Source organism: Colletotrichum karsti (assembly GCF_011947395.1).
Source record: "Colletotrichum karsti strain CkLH20 chromosome Unknown Scaffold7, whole genome shotgun sequence".
Taxonomy (NCBI): Eukaryota; Fungi; Ascomycota; class Sordariomycetes; order Glomerellales; family Glomerellaceae; genus Colletotrichum; species Colletotrichum karsti.
The window spans coordinates 877,017-895,156 of NW_024065907.1; the positions used below are offsets into that span (position 1 = coordinate 877,017).

The 18,140-nt window shown below is 54.6% G+C and overlaps 8 protein-coding genes across 8 annotated transcripts; 2 read left to right on the top strand and 6 right to left on the bottom strand.

Annotated features, from left to right (window-relative positions):
- Positions 1-175: 175 nt before the first annotated feature.
- On the bottom strand, positions 176-1,775 carry CkaCkLH20_03061 (rab protein geranylgeranyltransferase component A; the record flags this gene model as incomplete). Its single annotated transcript, XM_038885780.1, has 2 exons — positions 176-522; positions 713-1,775. The coding sequence occupies 2 exons, from the start codon at positions 1,773-1,775 to the stop codon at positions 176-178; spliced, it is 1,410 nt and encodes a 469-aa protein (XP_038748979.1).
- A 915-nt stretch (positions 1,776-2,690) lies between these two features.
- Positions 2,691-3,307, bottom strand: CkaCkLH20_03062 (uncharacterized protein; the record flags this gene model as incomplete). The annotated part of the gene is made up of 2 exons (XM_038885781.1): positions 2,691-2,890; positions 2,953-3,307. 2 exons carry the CDS (start codon positions 3,305-3,307, stop codon positions 2,691-2,693), a joined length of 555 nt encoding a protein of 184 aa, XP_038748980.1.
- A 348-nt stretch (positions 3,308-3,655) lies between these two features.
- Positions 3,656-4,858, bottom strand: CkaCkLH20_03063 (exosome complex exonuclease RRP43; the record flags this gene model as incomplete). Its single annotated transcript, XM_038885782.1, has 1 exon — positions 3,656-4,858. The coding sequence occupies one exon, from the start codon at positions 4,856-4,858 to the stop codon at positions 3,656-3,658; it is 1,203 nt and encodes a 400-aa protein (XP_038748981.1).
- Positions 4,859-5,127: 269 nt separating this feature from the next.
- On the bottom strand, positions 5,128-5,334 carry CkaCkLH20_03064 (uncharacterized protein; the record flags this gene model as incomplete). Its single annotated transcript, XM_038885783.1, has 1 exon — positions 5,128-5,334. The coding sequence occupies one exon, from the start codon at positions 5,332-5,334 to the stop codon at positions 5,128-5,130; it is 207 nt and encodes a 68-aa protein (XP_038748982.1).
- Positions 5,335-6,210: 876 nt separating this feature from the next.
- On the bottom strand, positions 6,211-10,620 carry CkaCkLH20_03065 (multidrug resistance protein 3 (p glycoprotein 3); the record flags this gene model as incomplete). Its single annotated transcript, XM_038885784.1, has 12 exons — positions 6,211-6,900; positions 6,955-7,145; positions 7,201-7,316; positions 7,365-7,894; positions 7,951-8,120; positions 8,178-8,919; positions 8,976-9,122; positions 9,175-9,454; positions 9,511-10,167; positions 10,223-10,282; positions 10,341-10,459; positions 10,519-10,620. 12 exons carry the CDS (start codon positions 10,618-10,620, stop codon positions 6,211-6,213), a joined length of 3,804 nt encoding a protein of 1,267 aa, XP_038748983.1.
- A 575-nt stretch (positions 10,621-11,195) lies between these two features.
- Positions 11,196-14,376, top strand: CkaCkLH20_03066 (fungal specific transcription factor; the record flags this gene model as incomplete). Its single annotated transcript, XM_038885785.1, has 6 exons — positions 11,196-11,260; positions 12,002-12,483; positions 12,532-12,827; positions 12,956-13,393; positions 13,506-13,756; positions 13,812-14,376. 6 exons carry the CDS (start codon positions 11,196-11,198, stop codon positions 14,374-14,376), a joined length of 2,097 nt encoding a protein of 698 aa, XP_038748984.1.
- A 952-nt stretch (positions 14,377-15,328) lies between these two features.
- Positions 15,329-15,899, top strand: CkaCkLH20_03067 (duf636 domain protein; the record flags this gene model as incomplete). The annotated part of the gene is made up of 4 exons (XM_038885786.1): positions 15,329-15,380; positions 15,436-15,482; positions 15,535-15,598; positions 15,649-15,899. The coding sequence occupies 4 exons, from the start codon at positions 15,329-15,331 to the stop codon at positions 15,897-15,899; spliced, it is 414 nt and encodes a 137-aa protein (XP_038748985.1).
- A 252-nt stretch (positions 15,900-16,151) lies between these two features.
- Positions 16,152-17,469, bottom strand: CkaCkLH20_03068 (uncharacterized protein; the record flags this gene model as incomplete). The annotated part of the gene is made up of 2 exons (XM_038885787.1): positions 16,152-17,017; positions 17,076-17,469. 2 exons carry the CDS (start codon positions 17,467-17,469, stop codon positions 16,152-16,154), a joined length of 1,260 nt encoding a protein of 419 aa, XP_038748986.1.
- Between the last annotated feature and the right edge of the window lie 671 nt (positions 17,470-18,140).

Below are 18,140 nucleotides of genomic sequence, written 5' to 3' on the forward strand. Positions count from 1 at the left end.
TTTGAGAACATGGATTTGCATCATCTCCCTTAGAAGGGAACACATAACTTGCTAGGCGTATTCTATCTTAGCGCCACACATATTAGCTAAATCACGAGAAAGCATTTGATTTCAGAATGAGCGTGCCATGAATGGTCGTGATTTCATTACTTCATACACTAAATACGGCCCTCATCTACTCGTAGACATCGTCATCATCGCCGACACCCTCGCGATCCTCGAACTTCATGTAGTGGACGTCGGGATCCTCGGCCGCGACACCCATGACTTTCGTCCAGGTATCCCGTACAGGCTCGAGGGCGGAGTCGCTGAAAGCAAGATCCAGCGGCAGGCTGGCCATGACGAGAGACTCATCCGCAAGCGTCGAAGCCGACGTAGACGCGCGGGCGTGCTCGTACGCGACCTTGTAGATGGCCTGCGGTTGGTTGTCACCTTCGCCGAGAGCAGAGAGCAGAGCGTCCAGGGCCTTTTGCAAGGCTTCGCCGGAGGTGGCGGACTTTGGTGTGACGAAGTAGAGAACGCCTATTCGTGACTCGAGTCAGTGGTGTGTTTTACAAGAGGACTTGCGGAGTCAAGAAAGTGTGTAGATATGTGTACGATCAGGGTCACAGAAAGTTTTCGTCGAAGCGTAAGCTCAGGCAATGTAGATAAGATTTGACAGGAACATCATGTACAACAGGTTCGCAGAAGAAAAGAACGTGGTTGGACTTACTCTGACCAGTTGGGCACTCTCCCGTCTCGCTCGAGTGAGCAAAGACGTAGATGGGGGATGGAGAGGTGGCGTTCTTAAGCGAGTCGGCGGGAATTGCGACGACTGCCACCGCAGGTGTCGGTGCTCCCTCGACTGCAGTTTGGAAGAGAGATGACAGCGGCGAGTCGATGACCGCGGTCAACCTGCTAACGCGTTGCGCGTCTTGTGGGACGTCCTCGGCACCGCGGACCAGCGTGCGGGTTTTCACCGTCACGTCGCTGGTCAAGTCCACCTCGAACTTGGCGCCTTCTTCCTGGGCCTCCAGCGGGCGCGTGGCTTTCATACCAGTGCCCAGCATGTAGACCGCCCCGCCAACAGCACAGGCGCGGCAGCCTACCTGCGCGATCTCGGACAGACCGCCCCATTTGGGGTAGACGGCGGCGAAGCCCGGTCCGAAGGCACCCATCGACGAAAGGTGGCGGTGGATGGCAGCCAGGCCGGCGCTGGTGGAGATCTTGCCGTCGAGGCTGAGGGTGAGGGTGACGATATACGTCTGCAGCGCCGCGTCGAGCTTGAACTCCTTGGCCAGGAACTCCGCGAGCGGTGTATCCGCGTGAGGAGTCCACGTGACGCGGTTGTCCTCGGAATCGTAGTCGAAGACGAACTTGAGGAACTTCATCAGCGACCTCTTCGCCCTCGCCGGTATCGCGGTCGTGGAGAAGACGGCTTCGCGGGTGGAGGGGATCGGCACGATCGAGGCGGCGCCATCACCGCCTTCTGACGGGGTGTAGATGAAGAAGGACCCGACGGCGAGGAACTCGATCTGCCGGTACGCGCGGGAGTCGACGAGCTGGGTGACCAGCGCCGAGCGGGTGTGCACGATCTGCGGCGCCAGGGCGAGGGAGTACGCCCGCGGGGACGAGACGCCGCTGTCCGACTTTGTGATGCTCGCCGAGGAGAAGACGCTTCGGGCGGAGTCGTCGGCATCGGCGGCGGCGGCGTTGGAGGCTACCCATTCCTCCATCTCCTGCAGGCTGAAAGCCGCCTCGGGGCCGCCATAGTACTCGTTGGGATCGAGGTGCAGGGTTTGTTTGCCTGAGCGAGAGAGGGCTCTTTACGGCCGAAGAGGGCTGCGTCAGTCGGATCGAGGCTTTCCGGTGATGCAAAAAAGCGACGACGACGTGTGCGCGCTCGCGGGGAGCAGAAAAAGAATGAGGAGGTAAAGTAGCTTACAAGGCTAGCAGCGACTGCTGCAGGCCAGTTCCGTGGATTATGACATCCCACGTATTCTCGGCCAGCGATTCCATACTGACTGGAAGTCCAAGTCGGAGAAGGAGGGGGGAGGAGGAGAAAAAGTTTGCGAGGAGAGATGAGGTTGAAAAAGGCGGCTGATTGACGATGGGGCTCTCGGTGGGGAAAATGGAAAGCTGTGTGCAGGGATTTACGTAAGTCGATGTCCGGCCTGCCAGCCACCCACACCTAAAAATTCTGGCGCGCGATGGGTCGCGACTTTTTTCTTCTCTTCTTCAACATCCGCCCGGTAAACCAGCCGCGAGTCACCAACAGTAGATTCGCGGTTCATGAGGGCCTTTCATTAGGCTTCCTCGGCGCCGGGCGGTAGATCGATATTTTCCCTAGTATCTACTGCCTTGGAATAACGTCTGAAAAGGTGGCTCGAATTGTGGAATACATATCTTAACCGCGTGGACGTGAGTGATTGATGAAGTGTACGTGGTCTGCCATTTGCGCTAGCTATGGACTATTGTCCCGTTTGCTCGATCTTTCCTCCCGAATAAAGCTCGTTGGCCACCGTTTGCTTCGCCGATGGTTCCCAGCCAAGTCATGCTGCAAGAACCGCTGCCTCAAACAGCCATTGAATCACCGTTGCCCTCTTCCCAAAGCTCGGAGAGCATGGCCAAGGACGACCTCGCCAAAGAAAACCATATTCATCACAGCAGGGTATCATCATATCTCGTAATGCGTGTCGTGTAGAAGTAACTTAGTGTTGAGCGTCGCCGGAATACTTCGCAGACATGGCGACGTGCTTGGCGCGAACGCAGCCACGGCCTAGGTCCTCCTTGGGGGCCGAGCAGCACGATTTGATCCAGTCACCATCCGACTCAAGGGTCTCTTGGCTCGCAGTGCTGGCGGGCGTGAAGACTATCGACCCCTTGCCCTCGACTTCGATAAGCCATTGACCTATACGTGCCATCTCTTGTCAGCGGAGTATCTCGAGCGGAATCGTGTCTCGACAGACGTACCGTCGTGGTAGCTACACGAGCGCGAGGTGTTGTGCTTCTCCTCAAAGGGCTCCGTGCATCTCTCGCAGATCTCGAGTTTCAACTCGGAGTTCTTCAGAGCGTTTTGAAGCAGAGGATGAACCTGAACACCAGAGTCCTGCGAGGCCTCAGAGGAGGCGCGAGTACTAGTGCGACTGCTGCGGCGTTTGCTCTTAGATGGTGCGGCCACCGGAGCCTTCTGCCCGTCGATGTAGTTGAGGAGCCTCAGGGCATGGTCATTGGTATCCTTGCTCGAGCGAATCAAGCTCTGGACGATCTGGAGAAGCTCATTCTTGGTGGCCTTGACGAGTCTCTGGTTAAGGTCTGTGTCTGCCATGATGGTCGATTTGCTGCTGTTTGATGATGTTTGATGTTTCGTGTAACGTTGCTTTTGCGCAGTGTGGTTTGTTTCTGCAAATGTTTTCGCGAGAAGGAGGAGCTTGTTGAAGTGGCCAGAAAAGAGAAAATGAAGCCTTCCATGTTAGGCGGGTGCATGTAGCTATGCGCCTGCCTGCTCATGAAAGCTGTACCCGCCCAATGCGGCTTGTGAAGGGAAACTGGCAAGTCGTCAAGGCTCACAACAAGGGAAGGCAGTATGCTAGTGGGCAGAGTACAATGGGGGAGAAGAAACACTTTCTCTCCCGAAACGTATGATTTTGTTTTCCTTTACCGGGTATCATTATCTTCATGCCATGGCCTTCTGGATCTCCTCCCATCTCCGCTCCGCAACGCCCACAAACTCCCTTATGAGCTGCGGCTGCAGCGTCGTACCACCGTGCTTCGATATCGAAATGACCTTGGTCTCCCCTTCGGTGCGATCCACCACCGCCGTGATCGTCTCGTCGCAGAGTCCCTCCTCCAAGCTATCCGGGTCCACCAAAGTCCAGAACTTGCCTGCCGCGGGCTGGTTCGTCGTCTCCTTGCTGGCGAACACGCCCGCCGTGCAGGCGACGGGGAATCCGTGGAGCGTGAGGGGCTTGGGCTCGTCGCGGGAGCAGATGACCATCTCGCGGTCGGGGTCCCATCGGGCGATGGGGATGGTCGTGTCGCGAAGTGCGGCGAGGACGGCGGCCCAGGCGACGTCGAAGGGGTTGCCGTCGAAGGAGATGAAGAAGATGTCGATGTAGAGCACCCAGTATGCAATCACAGCCTTCTCGCCCTCTACCTTCTCGCCCTCTACCTTCTCGTCATCCTCCTCCATCTTGTCCTCATCGTCCTCCGCGGCGGCGTTCTCGGCGGGCCGGGTATACCATATCCTCAAGTCGTCTGCGTCGACGAGCTTGGCCGAGTGCAGCAGGGAGTAGATTCTTGTGCTGAGCGTCTGCGCCAATGTGGTAGGGGGAACTCCTGGGAGGAATTGAGGCGCGCAGCCGGTGGCGAGCTCGATGTTGGGCACGAGCAGGTCGTAGTCCTTCAGCTCAGCGGCGCCGTCTGTCTCGGTCGTCGTGAGGGCGTTGTGGCGGCGAAAGTTGGGAATGTCGGAGGCGAGAACGGTCTCGGCGCGGACGCCACAGATGACAGTCGTGTCTCCAGTGCGGACGACAGCACTGCCGTTGGTGTGGGTGAGGGAGGATGTGTTGATGTTGGGGATACGGGCCTCGTCGGGACGGCGGCCGTTGCTACGAGCTGCGTTTGCGGGCGCGGGCGGTTGGAGGTTGGCGAGGAGGAAAGGGTGCGGTGAGAGCTTGGCGAAGGTATCGCGGGGGAGGCCCTTTGAGGTAGCCATGATCGCGGCTTGCTTTTCGACGGAGAGTGTCTCGGGATCTTGCAATTGAGGCGATGGAGGCGTTGTGTCGATGCCGCTGCTTGTGGCAGGTGGGATGAAGCCCGAAAGCTGGAAATTTTGGGTGGAGTCGGAGGTCGGCGTCACTGCGCTCCGGTGGAGCATCGGGGCGCTGGGGCCGGGCAGGCACCTTAAGTCACTAACACTGACAGAGCTTCTCAACTTTTCGCATGCTTATCAACACCAATACCGCAATATCCATTCTTCGTACACAAGTATTCATACATTTACGTGCGGAAACTATGGAATGCATAGTCTAACCCTCAAGCAAGCGATTTATCGACTGAGCTGGCAACGAAAGTCAACCAAACCACAACAGCGCAACGTCAAAAATGGCCAAAGTCCTTTTCCCTAACGCCCGCGGCATCGCCGCATCACCACTGCTTCCTCGACTGCTCCGCCATCGAAATATGCCCGTTCCCGCCCATCGCGATATCCTTCTGCCTCATCTGCCTGCGAAGCTGCTTGTTGTACGCCGGCGTCTTCATGTACTCGGACCTGGGCCGCGCCGTCCAGCCCTTACCGTCGTCGATGTAGCCCCATTGCTGGGGGTCGCCGGATTTGCTGCAGCTTGAACCCATGGTGCTTCGCTCTGTGCGTGTGTTTGCTGGTTGAGAGTGTGAAATCTTCTTTTCTGGCGACTGTGAACGATGATGGAAATTTCTGGCGATGAAGATGTTAGCTGAATCCGTGGAGATTGGACGGCCTTCCTCACCTTTTGAGAGTTGTTGCTGTCTCGTTTACTAATACAATGTTTTGATTTCCAAACGTTGACATCTGAGTCGAGCACCTAGCCCTTATATCCTCCCCGAAGCCATCTACGAACCTCACATTGAAGCCTTCAAGGCACAGCTGACGTCAATCTTTCCGATCCAACGCCCGAATCTCAGGGTCCTCCGGCCATCCATCCCAACACCGCCGATCCCCGGTGGTCGTTGTCAGTGGCTTGGCCGAACCGCCCCCTGCATTCTCCGCATCGGGACTGAGAGATGGCCGAGACATTCCCATCACGAAAGTTGGACGTCGCGAGTCGGAGGTTTGTGTCTCCGTCTCTCCGCGTCCTGGACCTGCTGGGCCGGCCGGGGGCTGTGCCTTGAAGACGGCGATCGGTGTTTGTGAAAGATGCCGTCCAGTGATATCATTCGAGCTGCAAGTGTGACACAATTGGAGGAGATGTTCAAGGCGATGTTGAAGGAATAGCCTGCAGACACTGACCCTGGGCACCGTCTCAGCTTCTTCGCATTCCGATTGGATGATGGCGCGACACAGCTACAATTACTTTCCTGTTGGGGTAATACAAAGAAGATCCGATTCTTCTTTGCCAAGTCTAAAATTCTAAGTCTTACAAGAATTGAAAGGTGGCCGTCGGTTTGATACCTCACGTGCCATGCAGAGAATGATGAAATCGCCATCCAACATCCACAGTCAAAATCGGACTCGCGTCCGCCCCCCACCGTCTAAGTCGCTCTATCCAAGCTCTGCGCCTCGCACATCTTCTTGTACATCCCGCCCTGCTCGATGAGCTCGTCGTGTGTTCCGGCTTCGACGATGCGACCGCCGTAAAAGACGCAGATCCGGTCCGCGTCGCGGATGGTAGACAGGCGGTGCGCCACGGCGATGGTGATGCGGTCTCCGGTGACGGCCGCCTCCATCAACGCCTTCTGAACGATCTTCTCCGACTCCGTATCGAGAGCGCTTGTGGCCTCGTCCAGTAGAATGACGCTGGGGTTCCGAACGAGGGCTCGAGCAATGGCGATGCGCTGGCGCTGACCGCCAGAGAGTTGACTGCCTCCTTGTCCACAAGGTGTGTTGAGGCCTTCGGGGAGGGAACTGACAAAGTCCCATGCGTTCGCGGCGCGACAAGCTTCTTCGATGACACGATCATCAACGGAGCCCTGCTCCTCGGGCTCGACGTCAATGCCAGATGCGATGTTGTCTCGGATGCTTCCGGGGAAGAGTGTTGGTTCTTGCTGCACGAGGGCCAGTCTGCTGCGGTAGAGTCGGGGGCTGATGCTTGTGAGAGGAGCCGCGCCGTCAATCTTGATCGTACCGCTCGTCGGGTCGTAGAATCGTTCGAGAAGAGAGATCATCGTTGACTTGCCGCAACCCGAGGCTCCGACAAATGCAACGAACTGACCGCGATCAATCTGGCGAGACAAGTTAGCCGCCATTTGTCTCTGGTATGATCAAAGATTGCTCACTGTCAAGGAAACGCCCTTGAGTACCCGGTTATCAGGGGCCAAGGGGTATGAAAACTGAACGTCATCGAAGCCGATAGAACTGCAGCCGCCAGGGGGGCCCTTTTCCTGGTTCTCGCCCGTTTCCTGTATAGTTGGCTGCAGACCAAGAAGCCAAAAGAAGTAGTTGGCAGCTGAATTGGCCTTGGTGAAACCTGAAAAACGAGATCATTAGAAAAGCCAGCAAAGATACGGGTGGTTAATACTCACTGCTGGAGAAACTGAATATGACACCAGCAGCCTGGCCAGAAAAGAAGACACCCATGAAGGAGATGATGAACTGAGAGAAGTTGATCTCGCCGTTGGAAACCAGCTTTGATCCCCACCTAAGTATGTTAGAATGTGATCAGACAGCATGATGCAGGCGTCCTTACCAAAAGCCAAGCGCGAGGATGAAAAACTCGATGGACTGGGTCAGAGCAAACCAGATCATCATGTTGAAAACAGGATAGGTCGAGCTCGAAATGGCATTGTCGAGTTCGTTGGTGTATCTCTGGAGGACATTCTTCTCAATGGCCAACGATGAGACTGTGCGGATAGCGTTCACGGTTTCCGATGCCAGAGAGGCACTTGTAGAGAACCTCTTGTCGACATCGGAGTCCATCCTCGTCTCAATACGAATGCGGGCAAAGCCAGACAACAACAAAGGGGGCATGCCGGCAAAAACTCCGACAAGACCAAGCTTCCATGAAATCGCGATGGCAAGGACGCTGCTGGCGACAACGTTGATGAAGGACAGAAAAGCAAGGGAGACGTTGAATCCCATCAGCTCGAGTACAGCCTGGGCGTGGGAATCGATACGGCTGTTGAGGGCACCGACGGTGTTTTCAGCCCGGTCGAAGAAGCGGAGATCCTGTCTGAGCATTCCGTTCAGCAGACCTTGGCGAACCTTCCTGCTCAGAGTCTGATGGAGACTGTCAGTGACCATGCTTTCAAACGTAGGTTGCTAGCCATTCTTACTTGTGTGATGATGTTGGTGGTCCAGCCCATGACGAAGTAAACAATCAAAGTGCCCAGCGACATGACGAAGTACATCAAAGCGACGAAGTTGCCCTGTTTGACCATGTCCGATGAGGTGAAGATGTCCATCACCTTGGATAGTAGCAGAGTCTGGCCAGGGTAGATGGCGGCTGTCCTCGAATTAGTCAATCTGTGCCGCAAACGATTCACGCCAAGAGTAAACTTACCTCCCAAAACACAAGTGACAAATGTCACACAGTACCAAACCTTGAGCTCGGGGGTTGACTGCATCAACTTGCCAACCGTGTGAAGGAGTCCGGTCTGCTTGTAGAGCTTGAAGTCCTCCTTGTCCTTGAGAGACATGAGATGTTGAGCAACTGCGGTGTCGTACTTGGCAAGTGATTGCGCAGGTTCGGCTGCCACAGTGGAGTCATCCTCGGAAGTATGATCAACGCTGTCTTTCCTCTCGACCGAAAGATTCTGCGCCTTGACTAGTTTCGCGTAGGAGCCATTCAACGCTACCAACTCATCGTGCTTGCCCTGCTCGACGATCTTGCCTTTGGACATGACGACAATATTGTCCGCGTTGCGGATGGTTGCGAGCTTGTGGGCAATGACGACCGTGGTTCTGTCCTTGGAGGCACTATCGAGAGCTTGCTGAACGATGCCTTCGGCATGGGGGTCGAGGGCGCTGGTGGCTTCGTCGAGAAGAAGAATTTTGGGTTCAGAAATGACGCTGCGAGCAATGGCGATACGTTGCTTTTGGCCACCAGACAAAAGGCCACCTCTTTCGCCAATGCGGGTGTCGTAGCCTTCGGGAAGGTTGGCGATGAAGTCGTCGGCGAATGCGATTTTGGCGGCTTGTTTAACGCGCTGCAACTGCTCCTCCTTCGAGGCTGATTCCCAAGCCGTTCCAACGAGGCCGTTGACAATATTCTCGAAGACAGTACCGTTGAAGAGAACAGGTTCCTGGCACATGTTAGCATCAAGTTGCACTGTTACAAAATGTCACAGATGCTTCATACCTGCTGCACGAGACGCATAGTTGTACGCAGCCAACCAAGACTCAAATCGCGGATGTTGGTCCCATCAAGCGTGATTGCGCCGGAAGCAGGGTCGTACCACCTCTCCAAAAGTCCGATGATGGTACTCTTACCGCTGCCACTGGCTCCCTTTCTTGATGTTAGCTCTTGGAACGCGCTAGAAATAGTTATAACCACTTACAACAAGGGCCGTCACTTTGCCGGCGGGAATGTGTAGAGAGTAGTTCTCAAGCACTGTGGTATCTGGTCGTGTAGGATAGCTGAAGGTAAGTCCTTGAATATCGATGAATCCAGAGACGTTGCTGGGTATCTGCCCGGACTCGTCAAAGGGGTCAATCTTGGACTTCCTGTCGATCAGAGCAAAAAGCTCCGAGGCGGACGTAGCGGCACGACTGAACGCCATAAGATGGGGGGCAATTCCATTGATTGAGGTTGAAGCAATGATGACAGAGAAGAGCACACTGTGAGGCGATGGTTAGCAAGCAGAAATCATTCAAAGTTTCAAACCAAAACTTACGTGAAGACTGTTCCGATGCCATCGACTTCACCACGAGCAATCATGGCAATACCTTGCCAAAATGCCAGACCCATGCCGGCATAGATGATGAAGTATTGCCAGCCAAACATGACACCGTAAAGCGGACTCTTCTTGTCTCCAATCACGCGAGCCTTCTCAAGGTATGTGTTGTATGTATGCATGATTCGAGACTCCAGACTGAAGGCTTTGATGGCGCGGATGCTTCCCAAGGCGCTTTCGGCGTATGTACCGGCTTGGGCGTTGATCTGCAAAGTCTTGGTCTCAAGCACGGAATCCTTGCCAGCCATGAGCATGACCACAATCAGGATTGCGGGAATGATGCTGATGAGAATGCCGCTCAACTTGGCGTTCTGGGTGAAAGCGAGAATGAAGGCGCTGATGAAAGTGCTTATGGAGGCCACGAACAAGCCCAGCTTCTCGGCGATTCCTGACTGGATGAGCTTTCCGTTGGTGGTAGCTTGCATAGCGATGGAGCCAGCAGTGCCATGGTCGAAGAAGCTGATCTCCTGGCTCAAAGCGGCCTGAAGGTAGCAGCGTCGAACGTTGCGGGTCAGTTTGAAGGCGACGTAGGTGAAAAGGGATGAGTAGATGTAGGTCGTAGCGAATCGAGCGATGCCAATGTACACGAAGTAAAGCCTAGATTCGTCAGTGGGATAACAATCAGGTTGAGCGTTTGACCGGAAAGACGCACGCATTTTGGCTAACGCTGGCCATGAATTTGTCGGGGTTGGCGGTAGCGGCAGTGAAGTCGCTCATCAGGTTCACTGAGTGATGGTTAGCAACAGAAACTCACAGGGCAAGGGGCTGACTTGCTCATGTTCCCGATGATCAAGTTCATCATGGTCAAGGCAACTCCTGAGCCGATGGCGGCCAGGATTCCGATGAATTCGAGGACATAGTCGACCGGTTCACCGTACTTGAAGACTCTCTGTTCCCAGCATTGTCAGCGGCCGTGTTTCTTCTCACTCAATGGGGAGGCGGGCGCACCACAAAACCTCCGTAGCCGGTAGTTTTCTTGTCGTCGTTGTTTTCGGGGGCAAGCGAGGATTCGGGGGTAGTAGAAGTCGAGGAGACATCTTGCTTCTCCATCTTGGCGGACCTGTGTCTCGCGAGGAGACGTGAGACTTAGACACAGGTTTGGTGATGAGATGGAGATGGAGATGGGGAATATTAGGTTAGAAGAAAGAGACGAGGGGTTAAACGGAAAAAAAAAAGAGTAAGGCGGAAAGAGTGAAGGTTATCGAAGTCAAGAGTTCAGACGGTGTTGTCCCTGCTGCCGCGTACGGCTACTAAAAGTAAAAAAGTAGCAAATAAACGCCGAGGCGAGTTAATTAGCAGCTGCACGGCTCGTAAAAAGGAGCAAGGTACGAATCTCGCCTCGTAAAACTGCCTACTCCTTATTCGGGCGAAAAAGAGCCCCAGGAAGCCCAGGAACATGGTCTGGCTCGGCTGATCTACCCGACTTACACTGTTGGCAGGAGCCCGGGACCCAGGCACCTTCCGTCCCGCACTGGGGCCGCGGTGGTGCGGCCTGCCAAGCCACCGCGCCCGAAGCGCCTTCCTCGACCGGAGCGCGGGACGCCAAGATTCCTCGATTCCGCACCCCTTGTTCACATCCGACAAATACACGTATTACGGTATTTCAGCTATCAAAACAACGCCAAATGCAGGTGAATCCACCGTTTGCCATCTGGGACCTGCACGTCATCCCAACTGGCAGTCAAGCACGGTCAGTAAATGTGTCGACTCATCTTATCCAGGAACCGGAGAGACGGGCCACTCGAGAAACCCGCTGTCCTGGGTCACAGCGCCTCCAAACGCGAAGATCCACATTTCACAAAGGTAGAAAGGCCTATTTTCTCGGTTCTTATTCTTCGGTTTCGGGTTGCGGAATCGCATAACTCAGCTTCACGAACGCGCGGCAAACAGAAAGTAAGACGTTGCAAGTCGCATCGTTCTCCTCGCACGGCGGACTGCGCTGGAAGTTACCTCCGCACCGCATCGCCCCAACCTGTCTTGAGCAACGGTCATCGCATCTTCATCCCAATCACGTCACAATCTGTACTCTTCCCCGCGCTATCGGGATCCAATCAGACCTCGATTCATTCTTAAGACGATGGAAACAGACCCCGGAACTGCCACTTCGCACGAGCCGATGGAGCATGCTCAAGACGAACACGAGGAAGAGGACGATGAAATCCCATTGTCCAAAATATCTGTAAATTTCCCCAAGAGCCCGGCAAGCACTTTTTCAGCTGATGTTGTGCTTTCACCAAGTGCGACCGCTGCCGCCGCCGCAAGGTTCGGTGCGACCGCCGGCATCCATGTTCCTACTGCATTCGCATTGATGTCCCATGCACGTATCCCATGAGGCAGAAGCCCAAAGAAAGACGGCAGCGTGTTTTCATCTCTGAGGTCTAGTAAGCAACATCACAGGCTCTGAAGTAGCTGCACCTAACCGCCAATGTAGCGAGAGGAAGATAGACTTCATTGCGAAGAAACTTGAGGAGTTCGGCCAGGCTTTGGGTAGTCTAGATGGCCGCCCACCCTCGCAAACCTCTTCCACCCTTCCATATCGTTCCTCATCAGCGACACCAGCATCTCTCAATGTCACACCAGACAACTTAGCTGCGCCGTCTCCATCGGCTCGCGAAGCTAGCAAGATCTTGACTCCAAAGTTGGAATTCGAGGGCGAGTCTAGTCTATCGGCTCAGGCAGCTTTTGCAGACAAATTGATCCGCGATGCTGTCAACAACAAGCCTTCGGTGGACATCACGGGCGAGATGGCTTCGGTCCTGGACACCCTGAGCCGTACAATCGGAAACCAGAAAAGGGAGCAAGAACCTGAGTACCTGTATCCACACGCCAGGACACTCGAACCAGGCACCAGCCTTCATGACCTCCCTATGCCTCCGGTAGAATTGGCCTTCGCCTGTCTCAGGATGGCCAAAGGTGCGAAAACGTGTTAACGTGGCGCGATAAAAGCTAACCAAAACGCAGAGCATCCTCGGGTCAGGTTCTTCTGGAATCACGAGGCGAATTCCGTTTCCGCCTTCACAGACTACTTCCTCCGAGTGTATTCCCCTGGTGAAGTCACCTTTGCCGATCTCATCATTGTGAACGCAGGGCTATACTGGTTGTTTTTGGAATGCAAAAATGTCATCCCAGAACCGGACAAGAAGTCGCAATACGAAGCTCAAGCCACGATCTGTCGAGCCAACCTCGAGACGGTGCTGTCAAGCCTTCCATTCCATCTTCCTTCAACTATGGACACTACATGCGCCATGATGCTAGCCGTACGTATCATTGTCAACACTGTCGTTTCCATCTTCATCATCTGCATCTATATTGCAATCCCTACCGTCATCGTCCTCATCATCCTCACCGATAAGCCCACTGTATGAAAACTAAGTCTAAACTTCAGGCAATGTACTGTCTCGACGTCTGCAAACCTTCCGCCGCATGGAACTTCATCGCCACTGCTTCGCACATGAGCCAAACGCTGGGCATGCACAGCGTCGTGGCAATGGCAAACGATGATCCGGAGAAAAGGAGAGGAAAGATGAAGCTATTCTGGATCCTGTACATGCAGGAGAAGGGACTGTCTCTACGCCTTGGCCGATCATCTACCATCCGAGACAGCGATATCACCATTCCACCTCTGGCTATGGATCCCAGATCAGACGTTGCAATCTTTGGACAGCTGCAAAAGTGGACGGAGCTTGCGAGGCTTCAGGGCATGGTGTACGATCAGATATACAGTCCTGCCGCCCTGATACAATCGCAAGCTGTCAGAGTTGCCAGGGCGAGACGTCTCGCGGCGGAGTTGGAGTCGCATACAACCAAAAGGTCCGCTGAAGATGTAAGGCAACCCCCCACTCCCCCCATTGAGCGCCTTCAGTTCCGTCTTGGATGACGTCTTGCTCGCCTCGTGTACGTCGGTTGGTGTGAATGTTGTGCTGATTTGGCCGTAGTTGCGGTACTCGCAAGTGATGAAGGAGGCCGTCGGAGACGTCTTCTACGAAGCTTTCGTCTGCACAACTCAAGTCACACATCTGTCCCTGTTCTGCCTCATCTACCGAGCCATACCAGCCGAGCCCGGAGAGGGTACCGTTTTTGGAAAAGAATGCATCGCCAGCGCCCGGCAAGCTCTCGAGCAGCACCAGAATTGCATGAGAGTCATTGCAAGGCTAGACGAAGACTTTCTCGAAACCTATGTAAACTGGTACGTCAATTTCCGCCTGTTTGGTCGCTCGATAGGTAACTAAACTCAGGCATAGGGCGCTTTTGCAATCCCCGTTTGTCCCGTTCACGGTCCTCTTCTGCCACATCATCGAGACATGCAACGAAGCCGACCTCAAGCGTCTCGGCGGGCTCATCAAATCCTTACAGTCCATACTGACCGACTCGTTCTCCACGGGCATCAAGAAGGAGGTCCGCCTGTTCAAGGTTCTCTACGACGTCGCGTGCAGCTACATCAAGTTGAAGACGAATGAGACGGCCCAGCCGAGAGACCTCGGCGCGGATGTCTGGAGAGGTGCCGCTTCCTCGTTGATGATGCCGCCGGCCCTGCCCTCTCAGTCGACGGTTCTGCCTGGCCACGCCACAGACGCGACGAGCTCTGAGGGTGTTACGCAGACACCATTTTCACAGTTTGGAGACTCCGAGACCGTGGTCGGTACTGCGTTCAATGAGCATCTGTCCGGGCCGGGCTGGATGTCTGGCGGATCTTTCGCGATGCCTGGAGACTTCGGCATGGAGGTTGATCAGCAGGGGACGCAGCTGGGGAACTGGTTGTACATGAACAATCAGATGATTCGAGCCTTGGAAGATAGTTACTTCTAGATCGGAGGAGTCAAACGTATAGACATCAGATTCTCGATTGAGGTCCTTCTCTCTTGAGTAAAGACAACGTCCTCACTTCACCGTTGGTCTTCATGGAATGTCGTGGAGAAGAGACGGTGAGAATGAGATGATCAGCGCGTCCTAAGCGTGCATTAATATGTTGCGGACTGGTGAGGTCCGCAGAGCGGGGCGCTCGGGGAACAGACTAAACGGCTGTTTCGAGAATGAAGTCCGTTATTAGTCAAAAAGCCAGCAGAACGCCCACATACAATAGTATTGTGGTATTCCAGACATTTTGAAAGGCTTTTTGAGCATTTCACTGATTCTTTTTCAGAAGCCGAAACATGATCCGATTTGAGAAATCCTGCGGGAGAAATCCAGTGCCGGATATCGGTTCCCGCTGCAAGGGCGTGGACGGAGCTCAAGTCCGTCTACTTCGCTACTACACAGTTCTTTGAGCTCCCCGAATTTGGAATCAGCGGCTCCCTATCTGAATCATGAAATGATTAGAAATACGTCTAGCGAACACTGCCAGTTTCTATCATTTTGTTCCCACTCGTCCGCCAAAGCCAGTTAGTTCGCATCCAACGCGCCCTGTAAGTGACAGCAAGCCCGCACGATTATGAAGTAAGCAGCCCCGTCACCGTGTGATGTGATTCGCAGACGCCGCACCCCCGATCGACTATGACCGCGGGGTAAAGACGAAAGGAGGGGCCCCTGCTCCTGCGTTTCTGTAGCGGACCCCGCAGAGAATTGGCTCGGCATACTGTCATAGTCCATGATAAGACGGAGCTTCTTCCTTGTTGCCGGCACTAGGGCTAGCCGAAACTCTCAAACGTGTATATAAACGGCGATCAGACTCGCAGTGCTCCTCGTATGCTCACCTCGACATCAACGACTACGGAATAAAGCACAGTGGATTTGGATATTTGACGACATTTTGAGAAGCAAGATGGTTCTTAAGGGAAGCTGCATGTGTAAGGCGGTGAAGTACGAGAGTAGTGGTAAGCCGAGATCCGTCGTGGAATGTTTACGAATGATTGACTGACCGCAATGCAGAAGAACCCAAGGTGACGGCATTGTGCCACTGCGTCGATTGCCAAAAGGTTTCTCAACCAAATCACATCAAACTGAACGGAGATATTGATGATTTTCCAGTGGAGCGGTTCTGCCTTCACCTCCAACGCCGTCGTTCCCCGCGCATCCTTCAAGGTCACCCAGGGTACGCACACACTCTCATTCCAGCAGTGGAAATACTGACACACGATCCAGGCGAGCCCAAGCACTACGACATCACCGGGGACTCCGGCAAGAACAACAGGCACTTCTTCTGCTCCGGCTGCGGCTCCAGCCTGTACACCGAGCTGGATGTCATGCCCGACGTCACCTGCATCAAGGCCGGCGGACTCGACGACGGCAAGGCGAGCTTGGAGGGAAAGCCCGCCGTGGAGTTCTACTGCAAGGACCGCGTCTCGTACTTGTCGGGCGTCAACGGCGCTGACCAGAAGCCTGCGTTTGGATAAGAAGCGAGGTTGTATTGCTGGTGTCTATGAAGTCTATGAAAATGAAAAGAAAATATTGACACATGTTTCTGGACCGGATGACTCCTGACGTCGTTGAATGAGGTGCGAACGAAACCCCCACCCGTTCACACCAGTGTATGTGAAGCTTGATGGGGTAACCAACTCGTTCAGCGTTCGAACAGGGGAACCTCGTTTGAAACTGGCTCTCGGAGCTGTAAACTTTGGCAAGGGTTCATCCTGAGACCTGACTTCTTAGTGAAGTCTGACCCTCTTGGGCCTTCCACCAAGCCTATGATCAACTCCAGGCGCAGCGACTCCGTTGGTGTGCTGGTCAGCTTCCCACACGAAGTCCTCCCTGCCTTCCTTTCCAGGCCCACGGAACAATACCTTGGTCTCAAGCTTCTTGTCAAACCGCTTGTAAGCCTTGGGAGCCTCGTCAAGATCGACTTCGCTCGTCACGAGAAAGCCGGGCCTGGCCCTTCCACTCTCAATGAGCCTCACCAGCGCCGGCACCGTCTCCAGGAGCTCAACAATGCCGAACTTGATAGTCACAGACTTGAACCACGCATCAGCGAAAGGAAAGCTGAGCTCCTTCTTCATCTGATCCGCATTGGGAGCCCCTTCACTCCTCTCCATCGCCCCGTACAGCCCCGGAACCCCGATGCCACCTCCGAAGGAAGTGACCTTGACGGCCTCGCGGAGGACGTAGTCCTGCTGCGGCTTCAGCTCGGCGTCGACCGCCGCCATCTGCCCGCAGCAGTCGACGCAACGGTTCACGCCGCCCGGGTGCAGGGCCAGGATCTGCTCCGACGCGGTGCCGCCCCGCGTGAAGTTGATGGGGACCGCGCCGATCCCGGCGGCTTTGGCCAGGCGCTGGGGAACGTGGTCGACGACGTAGACGAGAGCCGCGCCGCGGATGATGGCGGAGTAGGCCGCCATGAGGCCGACGGGGCCGGCGCCGAAGACGCACACGATGTCGCCCGCCTGGAAGCCGGACCAGGTGAGGCCCTCCCAGCCGGTGGGGAAGATGTCGCCGATGGGGAGCCATTCCTTGTCTGCTAGTTTCTTGGGGATTTTGAAAAGGGAGCTGTCCGCGTGAGGGACGCGAACGTATTCGGCTGTACCACAACATCAGCATCGGCGATCGCATCTATAGGAGTCAGGAGTGGCACTTACTCTGCAGACCACCCAGGTTCCCAAAGTCCGGACCGAAACCAAAGGAGACGAGCTCAAGCTGCAAGTGATTCCGGGAATCCACGTAGCCGTCCCGGGGCAATCCGACGACGACGCGGTCGCCCACCTTGAAGCTGTCGACGGCGTCGCCGATCTCCTCGACGATACCGACGGCCTCGTGGCCCATTGCGGAGGGGACCTCGCTGCTGGCGAAGAAGCCGTGGTAGGCGTGCAAGTCGGTCCCGCAGAGGCCCGAGGTCGTGATGCGGATGACGGCGTCCTCCGGCTCCGTGATGCGCGGGACGGGGATGTCGTGGTGGACGGCCATCTCGTACGGCTTTCCCTCCCACATGACGCCCTTCATGGTTCTGGGACGCGGGGAGTTGTAATTTGTCATTTTTGAGGAGTTTGAAAGAAATAACGAAGAGTGATTATAATCCTGATGATGGTGTATACTTGTTCAATGGCGCAGACAAACTGCGTCTTCTTATACAAGTGCCAAGGAACCAGTTAGACCCAAGGATCTTCACATGAGAACACCACGGATTCTTTACCAAGGACTAAAGAGGACACATCTGACGAACATGGTGGCTTAAGTATGAAAGTATTGTGATTCGAATGGTCAGACGGGCTTCCTTTGGCCTCACACCGCACTTACTTAAGCCACCGTGGAGCCAAATAGGTAACCTAAATCAGCTTTGAAAGAACAATGCAACCCTACTGAGCACCTGCCAAGAGAAGGAATGAAGAGAAGGGCGCAGAATGACTGACATTGTAGCTACTGTTGAAGTAGCCTACTGGCTAGTTGGGTGTTTGTCGTAGGGCTGACAGCAGAGGGAAGTAAGCTTACCCTTCCGAAGGGCGTTCATTGGATGGCTAATAAGCTACTTTTCTATTAATTAGAATTTGTTGAATGTTTATTCTAACTAATGGAGAGCTTATTAAGAAGAAATCGCCTATCATCCTCATAAAGCCATTCCTACCCTTGATTAGTATGAAAACTTAATACTGCTTCACTTAGTGCCTACACACGTTCAGTCCCAAATCCTCCCAAACCGCGCTTTCTAG